The sequence below is a fragment of the Passer montanus genome, unplaced genomic scaffold (genome assembly GCF_014805655.1).
Source record: "Passer montanus isolate IOZ18808 unplaced genomic scaffold, ASM1480565v1 scaffold65, whole genome shotgun sequence".
Taxonomy (NCBI): Eukaryota; Metazoa; Chordata; class Aves; order Passeriformes; family Passeridae; genus Passer; species Passer montanus.
Window position 1 is genome coordinate 109616 of NW_024371593.1, and position 12317 is coordinate 121932.

Here is a 12317-nt window from a genome sequence, read left to right on the forward strand (position 1 = left end):
GATATATAATGCTGTCTTCCCTACTCCAGTGTGGGTTCCTAATTAACTTCACTGATAACCTTTCACTGGTACCTGAGTTCTTAGTTCTATCCTATGTTTCGTAACTTTTAAATGATTCTTTTTCCATTCAGAAACATCCCTTCTTATCCTGAAGCTTTTAGCTTTCAAGAACTTAAGATCTTTATCACAACTCTTCTTGAAATCCAGATTATGTGAGATAAATCCCTTTTATTCACCTGGCTGTTGACATTTTGTGTGAACTCCAAGAGGCTGGAAAGGCAGGGCTCCCCTTACAGCAGCTGTACTGACTCTGCAATGAGCTTGTATTTATCTGGGTATCTGTTGACCTTTATTAAAAGCTTCACAAAGTTGCCAGAAACAAGCATTAATCATAGAGACCTGTGGCTCCCCATATCCTTGCAAAATATTTTCTGAAGTCTGCATGTTTTTTATTTTTCAGTGACCAAGCTATCTCAACTCTGTGTCCTTAAATTTGGAAATGAACACCATCTAATCCTGTTTTGTTATCGGTCTTTTTCCTATTTGTACCAGAAGTCCTCCCATGATTATTGTAATTTCAGATAGACTCTGAAAAGGCTCTGCTATGAGAACCTCCCCAATATCTGTGTTTCACTTGCAATGAGATCTGTGTAGGTTTTAATGGATATGGGTTTTGTTAGTTACTTGAAACAGCTTTCAGATTAATTCCTGCTATGAAGAATATCAGGAGACTAGCTATGTGTCTTCCCCCTATTTACACATTTTATTTTAACATCAGTTCTCTTTAAAAGGAGAAAAAACACTCAGACAAACATCTCACACTTGTAATGTTTTTTGTTGTTCTGGCAAGGCAAAAGGATCTTCATATTTGGAAAATTACATTTCTGTCTCTACATAGATCAGTGGAAAGCAGTTTGTGCTGTAAACAAGAATTACACCCCTTGCTAGTTTTCTTCTAGCAAGACAAAAATACTTTATGTAGAACTTAAAATGTTCATAGAAGTCTCTTCATTGCTCTAAATCTGAGTGGTCACATGGAAAGCAAAATTGTGTTTCCTCATTCGATTCAGCTGCTCTAGGTATGACTTATTTCTTTCCTGTGTTTACCCAGTTCCATCTGATAATACCATCTATCTTTTGGTCATGATGTGCTTCAACTGTGTGCAGAGCTCACATTGGCACTGTGAGGACAGTTTATGGCTTTTCACATCGATTTCTCTGTGCTGTTACCATTAATCAGCTTGTTTTCATCCCTTGGAGGTATGCAGAAATGCAAATGCTAACCTAGTTCTCTCAATTTCTAAAAGTATCTGAAACTAATGCATGCTGTAAGGAACAAAATATCTTTTCATCTCAACTGTTGTAACGTGGAGTCTCTGAAATGGTACCCAAACTGGGCAGTTAACAGGCAGGTAAATGGCATTTCAGCACACAGGGCAATTTTTTTGCCTCTGTTCTTATTTCTAGATGCAACATTTTGGTTGGTATTTTTTACAGGTTCCAGCAGAATACCTATTGAATTGCCACCACTAGTCAGAAAAACATGCTCGAGGCTTTCTCAGCACCTGAGCTGCTTTGTCAATCAGTTCTCCTGGTTTGTTGTTGGGCTTTTTGATAAATGTTCACTTCTCATGTTTTTGTTATTATGAGAGCTAGAAGCCTGTATTTACGTAAATAAAAGCTGATGTGACTCGTGTTCATGTTTCACATGGGAAAATACACTGAAACCCTTTAAATGGAAAATGAAAAGGCAAGTTTTCAAAACGAAGTAAATAGTACAATAGAGACACCTTATTATTTTATAAATGTATTTATTATTATATAACTCCAGTCTCTGAATTTTTCAGTAGGAAAAATGAAATTCAGGATGCACAGTGCCTGAGCTGAGATGTCCTTTAGACAAATGTGTGAAAGCTGCTGGCTTTCAGAAGTGAGGACTGTTGCAGTTGCTGCTGGAGCTGGTGAAACCCGTGGCTGCTCAGACCCTGGAAAGCCAGGCCGGTTTTGTTCAGGTGTGCAGCTGTGGAGTTGGATATGGATATCTGACTGTCACATTTGGGGTTTAGGTACAGTGTCATCTTTACTGCCCAGTCTGCCTTTCCACATTATTTGAGTTCACCTGCTCCTTGGTCTCACAGCTGCTGAAGCCACTGACAGAACTTCCTTTTATTTTTCCATATTGTGCGATTGAGCTGTGCCAGATCCTTGCACGATTCTTTCTTATCACCTGGGGAAAATTATGTGAACAGGCAGTTCCTGATAACTTTCCTGAAATCCCCTTTGCTTTTAAACATCATCACATTATAGTAATCAGGCCAACAGCAACATAAGTGTGGTATTAACTGAGAGTTATTAGCTTTGATGTTGATTAGTGCAGCAAAGGTTACTAAAGTGCTTTTTTTTTTTGTTACATGCTTGTGTTTTTAAAATTTGGCAGGAGGTACTAGGAAGAAAGGTAGGTGTTCTGACTTGAGCATATAAACAGAAAGAAAATCAAAGCTAATTTAAATTCTCCAAGTTTCCTGGCTGATGCAGTGTTCTATAAGTCATGACAGAATACACTGAATACAAGAGCCCCAAACTATGTGTGCAGCAATAATGATATCCCAGAACTCTTCACATGCCGAAGGCTATGGCTGCTGTCAGTTCTACATCCTGATTCAAGCAAGCAGCCATGCTCTACAAACCCCTGGTGTACAGTTTAGTCTCTGTGGGCTGGATTGGCATCACTGAACTGCTGTCCTAGAAAGGCAATATAAATTGAGTCCATGTAATTCTAAAACACTGCAGTGAATGCTTCCAAGGAAGATGCTTGTTATTTTTACATTCTTAATATAAGAATATTCATCATATATTGAATATTCAAAAATGTTTATTGAATATATAGTATTAACAGATATCCTTAATTATTTTAGTTTTTAATTCAGAGACATTTTTGGATACTGCATGCTTCTGTAAAATGAAACAAAACCATCTTTAGACATTTCTGACAATGACATCTTTATTTTCAGCTGAGGACATTTTGTTTTGAACTACTGGTCTCAAGATTTATTTTCCCGATTTCATCAGGTTTAAATGCAGTCATGATCATTAGTCTCAGTCCCAAGCCTTCAATGTTCCCTCTTCTTGGTTTCAGTTTGATTACAGCTATATCAGGAATACTGCCTTGTAATCCACCTCCAGATATATCACTTTCTTTCACTGAGTATATTCTCTTAGGAAATCCAAAGAGTAAATTGATTTCAGGGCATGAACTGAAAAGATTTCACAGATGTGGTGGAGTGGTCAAAGTTTTTCAAATGTCAGTCCTAATTTCAAGTTATGTCTTTGATATGCCACTTGAAAGTGCTGGAGAAGATCCTGGCTTGCCAAGTGTGCCTGCTGAGCTCTTTGAAAGTGAAATCCCTTGCATTCTCTTCACTGGGACATCCAAGTTGCTAGGTGTTTTTCATCACTTTTCCAACAAAAATTACCCCTTCTTTTTTATGTCAAACTGAGGAGTATAACTGGCTCTTAAATACTAGGAAAGCTGTTAGATGTATTCTGAGTAATGTGAGGTCTGTTTCTATTTAAAATTTTTGGTTTATTTAGAACTAATTATTGAAACCCCTAAGCACTTCTGTATGTCTGTAAGCTCAGGTGGGATCTGTCTTACCCATATCTAAAGAAGGAGACATGGGTGCATTGCACCTGTGGCTGTGTAGCAGAGCTGTTGCTCATCGGCAAAGAAATAAAACTGTCTATTGTACATCCATCCATGCCATCTGTTGTGGAGAGATGCCAAATAACATCAATACTTGGGGTGTAGGTTCATACCACACTCACATGATGGGAGGCCCAGTTGCACCTCTGTTGAACTTTTCTGAACCGGTGCCCATTAGAACAGGTCCTACAAAGCTGTCTATTTATTTTGGGGAGGTTAAACTTCCTGGATCAGCACACTGTGCCTGTCAATGATGACACAAGAGGTCAGAGCTGTCCTCCCTCCCAGGGATAAGCAAACATTTCCCCTCTGGGGAGCAGCTGACTGTTGAAGCTTTGCTTTGGGTGATGATGCCTGCATCCAGTGCCAAAGCCTATGTCCTGGGCTTGCTTTCCCACCTTGAGATGCTTTGGATAGGGGCTCCATGGATGGCTTGAAGCTGGGGAGGGTGCATCAGGTGCACTCTAACAATCTCTGCAGTCAGTTGGGTGGAAGGTAATTCAGATCAGTGACTGGCAGGTGCTTCTGAGCCATTCTCAGGAGCCATTCTCATTCAGAAAGAAGGGATGAAGGTGAGTATATTCCCATATAAAGAGTGCATGAAGCCAATTTTCTTAAGTATGCTGCTAAATCTTCTGTCTGAACCACAAGCATTTACTCACCAGCCTTTCAGACCATCCTAGCTGTTTTGGCATTTAGTATTTAGAGGTAAAAAATCCACCCCAGCTTCTCTTTCATGTAAGTTCAGTCATTGCTGCAAATCATTCTGCATATAGTTTGGGATTGCAGTGTAGGTGGTTCTGAAATGAGCCCTTGAAAATACTATTAAATGAGGATGTATGCGAGAGCGAAACACCTTTGACCCTTTGAACTCCCCTGGGGTGTTTAAAATAGTGATTGGTGTCTTCTCTTACACAGTCCAGTCATCTTCCTGAGTATTTTACTGAGCTGTATATTCTGGGCATTGATGGATGAGCTCTGAAAAATCTTGCTGCTGCGGTTGTAAAAGTTGCTACTCCCTGCCCTGTATTTTCGTGGGGGTAATGGACCCATAACAGAAACAGCAGAAGGTAACACGCATTGGTAGCTGCAGTAAAAAATCCAGTATTTCAGCCTAAAAATACTTCCTTAGCTGCTCCAAGGAAATTCTTCAAATCCAGGGCACAGTCAGGGCTACGGGGGCACAGTTCCTCTGTTAGTGTGACATTCTCAGATATACCACTGTAAAGCTGATGGATTTTCTTAAGATGTTTTTTTCTGTTTTGACAAGTACTGGAGAAAAGCCAAAGTGGTATTTGCTTTCCCTCCCTTGGGTTTTTGGGAGCACAGGACCTGGAAGCTTCTCTTGCAATCCTCAGTACAATTCCAGCTGATTTAAACAGATCCAGAGCCAACCTCATGCTCTTGGTTGGTAGTTGTCTCGCTGAGTTTTTGCTTTCCTTTCTCTGTCATATTAGACCTGGGGTAGATGATATTTTCTTTTAGGCCCCAGTTCTGGGAACCAGGGGATTGCCCAGAAATGTGACCTGAAACTGCTGAAGCACTGCATATCTTCCATCTCCTATTTGAGAACCAGGAAGGAAATAAAAGAACAGAAAAATCATATTTGAAAATCTCATGGGGTGGTGTTTTGTTGGCTTTCATTAGGTCATTTTTTTCAAGTTTGCCTCATGAGTTTCATGGTTTGACTGCTGAGTATGCAGCAGTTCTGTGAACATGCAGGAGTCTTGGCAATCACGGGGAGTCATGATGAAGGACATCCTTATAGTTATTCTGAACAAGGAAAATGCCTTAGTGTCTGACACAGCTTAGTTTCTAAGCTTCTGGAATGCTCCCCCTCTTGTCTTGTGACTTCTCCAGCAGGAGCACAGAAAACTATGTTGGCCAACCAGCTACATGTTCTGGGCAGGTTGCTCTTGCTGAGTGCTGTGGTACTGTGGCATCAGTTTCAAAAGCACTACTGACACACGTGTCCTTTGTCCTCAGCATGCTGGTGGTGCTTCAAGGTAAGAAAAACTTCTCTTGAGGAAGAACTTGTAGAGGAAACAGGAGGTATGTTTTTAGCACAGAGCTCTGAACAATTTTGCTCATCTGGAACAGGATGCTTAGCTTGATCCCGCAGTTCTTGTTACTTCAGAAAGCAGAGTTGTGGCCAAGGATCTCAATATGGAATTGTCAAGCCTGGGCTTGCTGTGCAGAGATGTGGAGTTTCCTGACACAGAGCAGCTCTTCTGCAGAATTCCCTCGTGTCCTGTACCTCAGGTTGTGGGGCTCCCTTCCTTGGCTTGGTTAGCTTTCTCCCTTCTGTGGGTCTTACCCAGACAGTGTCTCTTTGAGGGGGAGGTCAGTAGCAACATCTATAATTTGCTGTTTATCATTTGCTGCCTGTAGGGTCTGATGGTGAAGAGTGGTTCAGGGCTCCATGCTAAGAATTTGTAATGTAATAAACCAGACATCATCTCTCCTTTTAAATCAGGACAAATTATCTCACTGCTGTCTTTTCAGGGCAGTGTTGGCAGATGAACAGGACTCTCTGTGGCCTGTGCAGACCATGACAGCAGCACAAATCATGACCTCAAGGACAGTAATTGTAGCTAAATTATTCCCTTATTACTTCTATCAGCAGCATTCTCCGTGTCAAGACATGGCTTTTGTGTGACACCTATGCTACCCCTCTATTATGCTGATAATCTCCCAGTCACATTTTTATGTGTTGTTTGTATTATTTTGCTCGCTGGAAGCCCCTTTCACATACTAGCCAAGTATCACTCTCAGAATAACTATTTTTTTAAAAAACTAACCTAAAAGCAGTGGAAAGACCAGTTTAAGGTTTAAAACAGCTGCCTGTTTGTCAATCCAGACACAAAATAGGTAATGATTTGGCATCTTGCCAGTAGCTCCCATTCCTCTGCCATGAATAATGAGATAATGTGTTTCAAATTAACTCTTTGTCTTACACTGGCAGATCCCAGGAGAAGAATCTCCAAATGTGCTTGTAAAACATGGTTAATGTGGATCGATCTCTCCTTCTCTTCACAGAGACAACCACACTGAGTTCAGAGTTAAATCTGCTAACTGGGAATAGGAGAGGAGAACAATTAAGAGCTGGGAGAAGAATTTTCTGGCTGTGAATTAAGAAGGAGTAATGGAGCAGATAGTTCAGGTCAGGTACAAGAGACTATTTTGGTTCTTAATTCTTAGAATAAATGGGAAAGCCGATAAAACACAAACCTGTTCTAATGAAACCAATGGTAAATAAGGAATGTAAATAGCTTGTTGAGTATGGTCCCTACTGTGGTACACAAGGAAAACAGAAGACAACATTCTCCTGTCAAAACACGTCCTTATTGTGGTAACAAAAATAAATATGTGAAAATGAACTGAGCAAATTGGAAGCAAAAAAATTATTTTCTCTTCTGAGCAAAAGCAAGCAGGACACAAACTGTATTTTTGTTACTGGAAATTTCTTTGCTAAGTTTTAGGCAGGGAAAGATGTTATTTGCACCAGGTAAAAGCACATTCCAGAGTCCAGAAAACGAGTTCTTAGCATTGAAATGCTGATGCAATGCTAAGTACAGTTTTATAAATAACACATTAATGAAAAAAACAAACACAAATATGTTTAAACAGTCCCAGTGGTCTGCATGAGATGAACTACAACTGGCAGAAGCAGAGATATTAAATCTTTAATCACATTCACAAAGAGGAGGAGACCTCCAAAGATGTGCAGCTCTCTGATATTGAGCCACTTTTAGGAAATATTAGTTTTAATTTGACTACCAGAGTCTTTTTGATCTTTCCAAATAGTTGTAACCAGGAGAATACTAAAAGGCCTTCTTTTTATATAAATAGCTTGTCTCAAAATTTATGTGGATGTGATCTTAGCTGAGACAAACATCTTCTGTGTACATTGAAATACAGCGTGAGCTATGGGAGAGAAGATGAATTTCAGCCAAAGATAAATATAAACAGTACATTTTGAGCTTTAGCAGAAGGTATTTCTGGTTGCAGCCTAATAGGCAGCTGTCTCTTGCAGCATTGCTTTGGCTTCTGACGAATGGGTGAAGATGATGTGCTTGGCATTTTGTTGCAAATTTGAGAGTCCTGCTACTTTGAGCATCTTTGCGTTTGTTGAGCAGTGCACATGTATATTTGTGCTCCTTTTGAGGAGCAGGTGTCCTGCATTGACACTATCCATCAGTCTTTGCAGGATGAGGACATAAATAATTTCCATCAGTTCAATTGATGGGGCTGTTGCGAAAGCAGCTATTCAAATACATTTACTTTGCTCACTGTTCCTGGTTTTAATGGACAAAACCTGTCATAAAATAAGTGCAAGTACTCAGCAAATCAGGCTTTTCTTTGCCAGTTCTGCTCATCTGGAATGTAAGCCACCTCTTGGAATGTCTGTAGATAGCTCAGCTCCATGGATACTTGAATTCAGTTTAATTCCTGTGGAATGAGAAATTGAGTGGGAGACATAAGACACAGACCGAACCGCAGTTGAAGAACATTTGACATTTATCTCTGTAAGCTTCTGTAAGGTGCTTAAAACTGCTCAGCTGGTGTTGATGGAAGGGCAGTTCTGTAGGAGCCAAGCATTGTGAGCCACGCCAAATGATCTAAGATGGAGATCTGGCTCACTAAAGCTGAGGGTCACAAGTCCTGAAGGCACGTACTCATAGCTACCTTGGAAACAAACAGCTGCTGTGGGACAATACACCCTCCTGAACTTGAGTAAGTGCTGGTACCTGTCTTCATCTCTTCTTCCTTTTAGGTGTGTGTGTAGCCAGATACATATGTGCACATGTATCTATGTGTTTATGTATGGAAAAAGGGAAGGGATGCAGTATATGTCAATTAGGAGAGTTCATATTTGAATGTTTTTGAAAGAGTTGCATGTTCGAAGGAACAGGAAGACAGGTTAGAGCTGGTAGCACTTGGAGCTAGGGGATGCACAGTTGCTTATTAGATGCAAACCATTTCAGGCTGTTGAAAATTGTCAAATGTAATTTTACTACTTCTGGGAAGATCACCAGGTTTGTCTGTATTTTCATTGTATGCCTTGACAGCAGAAGCTATGAAATTGCTGGTGAGTGCTCTTACTAGTTTTAGACTTTTTTCTTGCAGATGAACATGTAGAGAAAAGCAATCCCAGAGTATTGTCAGTTCACGGCTATTGGCAAGTGGAAAGTTGGTCCTGATGCAGGACCAAAATGAGGCTGCTTTCCATTTGGCATGAGATATGTGAAACAAATATTCTGTTATGCTGAATGAATGATGCTTTCCTTTGGCACTTCATCCAAACCAAATCAAAAAGCCACATCATCCACTGGAAAGAAAACGCTTGCAGCCACAAAGCAAGCAGGGCACCAAAAGGGGTCTGTTTAATCATTTCATGTGTTGCTAATGGGAAAATATATAAAGCAAGTCATTTGCTGTAGCAGGCACTTTTAAGACTTAAGAGGTTTTTAATGCTGTGTGGGTATTACTGCCCAGTAATTGGTGTCATAACTTTTACTGGTGACTGTCCTGCAGAGAAATTGCAGTCTGTCCCTGAGAGACGTAGTGAGAGCTCTTGCCACAGGGAGTTTCATGTCATAGTCTGAACTTAATATAACATAGGCAGCAGAAGGTTAAAAGGACATAAAGCAGAAAATACAATCTGGAGACTTGGGGGTGACAGTAGGGAGGGAACAATCACATCTTGCAGCCAGATATATCTGAGGAGCCGTGTCAAACTGCTGAAGATAACTGGTTCATAAAATCAGTTAGTGACCTGGAGAGCTCCATGGCCAAAGACTGTCCTCATGACAGTGTCTGTGATGGAAATGTGGAAATCCTGGACTGGAACTTACATTTGAAGTATATTGGGAGTTTTGAACATCCTGTGAATATTTTAGAATGTAATATGTACCACATACTGCTGTGGATGTCTGGTGTTCACATTTCTCATTTGTTAGCTCACAGACTAATTTTTCCAGCTGTGTGACAGCAAAACCACTCTTAGGCTCCAGGTCACTTGGTGATGGGTTTTTGATAGCAAATGACATTGTTTGCACCAGTCCCAGCAGAATTGTTTTGGTCATTTGAAACACAAAGGAAATCTAATAGTTTCCTCTGCTTGGTAGCAGCCTTCTTAGGCCTGACTCAAGGTACCAAAAGGTACAAGACACGGGGTCATGTATATCTTGCCTGTGTGCTACCTATTTATGAACTTGGTTCATGTGATCAGCCACCTTGTGTTCTGCACTGAGCTTCTTGCTTGCTTGTTCTTTGTGCTGCTTCCTGAGAAAAGTGGTTTGAAATCCAGAGGAGTCCGAGGAAGTTTTGCTTGGCCCAAACTGGCATTGTTGTGTGTAAGTTACAACCCTCAGATATATATCACCATTTGAGTTTTAGGGCTATTTCTGCTACTCAGCAGTCACTAGGAGGGGAAAAAAAACCCCAAAAAGCCTAATATAATGTAGATTAACTTTTGTTTCAGCTGCTCTTTTTTCTCAATGTCTTCCATCACTGCCAGGAACTTCTGTCTGAGGCAGTACATTGGAAAAGTTTAGGCTTTTGATTTCATGTTACCGTTGTGGGTGAGCCATGGAGCATAAACCAGCAGTGATTTTTCACACTGACAGCACACAGATACTGTTTGTTTAGCTTACTCATTCTATGGGAGGCAAGGCTAAGGGAATGAGCTTGTTTTCTGAAATGCCAGCCTTTTCAGCCAAGGGCTCTCCCTTTGCTGTACGTTCAGAGCTGCTGACGCATCTGAGGGATGCCTCCTGGCTTGGATTATTTTTGCATAAATACCTACCTAACAGCTGTTTACAAAAAAATTGCTACTTTGCATAATTTTTGTATATTTTTTGTCTCACTTATTAAAGACCAGCTTTCATTATCTACATGAAAGGTACAATTCATGTTTGCCTAAATATGTTAAAATTGTAGAAAATAGCTCTGTGCTTCACTGTAAGAGGTGTTTATGTGGTCAGTCCTGGTGTCTTCTGAACACAGAGAAATTCCTCTCATGAAGAAATGTTGGTTCTGATTTTTGAGTCTTAAAATAGTGTAGTACAGAGTGTGGTTTTGGTTTTGCAGCTTCCTCTCTGTATAGTTCCAAGCTGACAAGATGCTTGTTTGTGAAACTGAGAGCTTGAATATCTGGCTGTTCTCAAAATGCCAGTGCTATAATAGGGAGCATATACTAAAAGAGTTGAAAAACATAAGAACTTCTACATGATTAAGTCCATTTCTTTAGAAAGATATGACAGATTTCAATAAGAGTTGTTCCCCACCATTAAAGTGACATTGCAGTGATTAGAACCAAAAAGCTTCTCTTCCAGCTTTTCACATGCTTGCTTGCACAAATAATTTTGGTATTGAAGAAAACATTATGAAATAAGTAAAATGGTTGACCGTTTGGGAATTTTTGAAGTGACCAAATGATGCTTTGCCCCGCTTATGTTTGGAATAATTAAGTAAGTAAGAGAGTAATACAGAACACCTGTCTGTAAAAGCTTACATGGCCTTTAGCAAGGACGAGTTCCTGCAACTGTTTGGTAGAAAGCTGTTCAAGTGGTGTGACTTCTAAGAGAGCTGCATCCCCAGGAGTGCAGTATGTTCTTGCTCTCTGCACATTGACAAGACTGTTGCAGATCGCAGAGGTTTAAATCCTGCATGGTATGAACAGGTACATGCACATAGCAGATTTAGGTTGGAAAATACTTTTAAAAACATCAAATGCAACCATTAACCCAGGACTGCCAAGTTTACCACTCAGCCATGTCCCAAAGTGTGACATCTGCATGGTTTTTAAATACCTCCAGGGGTGGTGATTCAACCACTACCCTGGACAGCCTGTTCCAGAGCTTAACAACCCTTTTGGAGAATATTTTTTTTCCTAATATCCAATCTAAGCCTCCCCTGGTACAACTTGAGGCAGTTCTGTCCCTTGTTACTTGAGAGAGGAGACCAACCCCCACCTGGCTACAGCCTCCTTTCAGGTACTTGTGGAGAGTGATAAGGACCCCCCTGAGCCTCCTTTTCTCCAGGTCAAACAACTCCAGCTCTGCCAGCTGCTCCTCACAGGACTTGTACCCCAGACCCCTCCTCATCTCTGTGCCGTTCTCTGAACATGCTCCAGCCCCTCAATGTCTTTCTTGCAGTGGGGGACCCAGAACTGGACACAGCACTCGAGGTGTGGCCTCACCAGTACAGGGGGACAATCCCTGTCCCGGTCCTGCTGGCCACACTATGGCTGATCCAGGCCAGGATGCCCTTGGCCTCCCTGGCCCCCTGGGCACTGCTGGCTCATGTTCAGCTGCTGTCAGCAGCACCCCCAGGTCGTTTTCTGCCCAGCAGGGTCCCAGCCCCTCTGGCCCAGCCTGTGGCCCTGTCTGGGGCTGTTGTGACCCAAGGACAGCACCCAGCATTGAGCCTTGTTGAATCTCCTCCACTTGCCTGATTGAAGGAGCCCTTGATCTTCTTCCAGATCATCAGTAAAGTAAAGGTGTTAAACAGGACTGGCCCCAGTACTGAGCCCTGCAGAGCATCACTTTGGACTGGCTTGCCGAGTGGATTTCAATCCATTCACCAACACTCTTTGGGCCCAGACACC

The 12317-nt window shown here is 41.3% G+C and overlaps 1 protein-coding gene across 10 annotated transcripts in view; it reads left to right on the forward strand.

Moving 5' to 3' along the window:
* Window positions 1-12317, forward strand: part of OSBPL5 (oxysterol binding protein like 5) — a 173664-nt gene that overhangs the window by 68209 nt on the left and 93138 nt on the right. Inside the window, exon 1 of one of the 10 annotated variants that reach the window (XM_039728265.1) lies at window positions 6763-6866. The exons of 8 other annotated variants lie outside the window; for them this stretch is intronic. In XM_039728265.1, the coding sequence (XP_039584199.1) occupies window positions 6849-6866 (18 nt within the window). In that variant the 5' untranslated portion in view covers window positions 6763-6848. Of the gene's footprint in view, window positions 1-6762; window positions 6872-12317 lie in introns of those variants that run through there. One more of the 10 variants, XM_039728274.1, reaches the window with a different exon arrangement.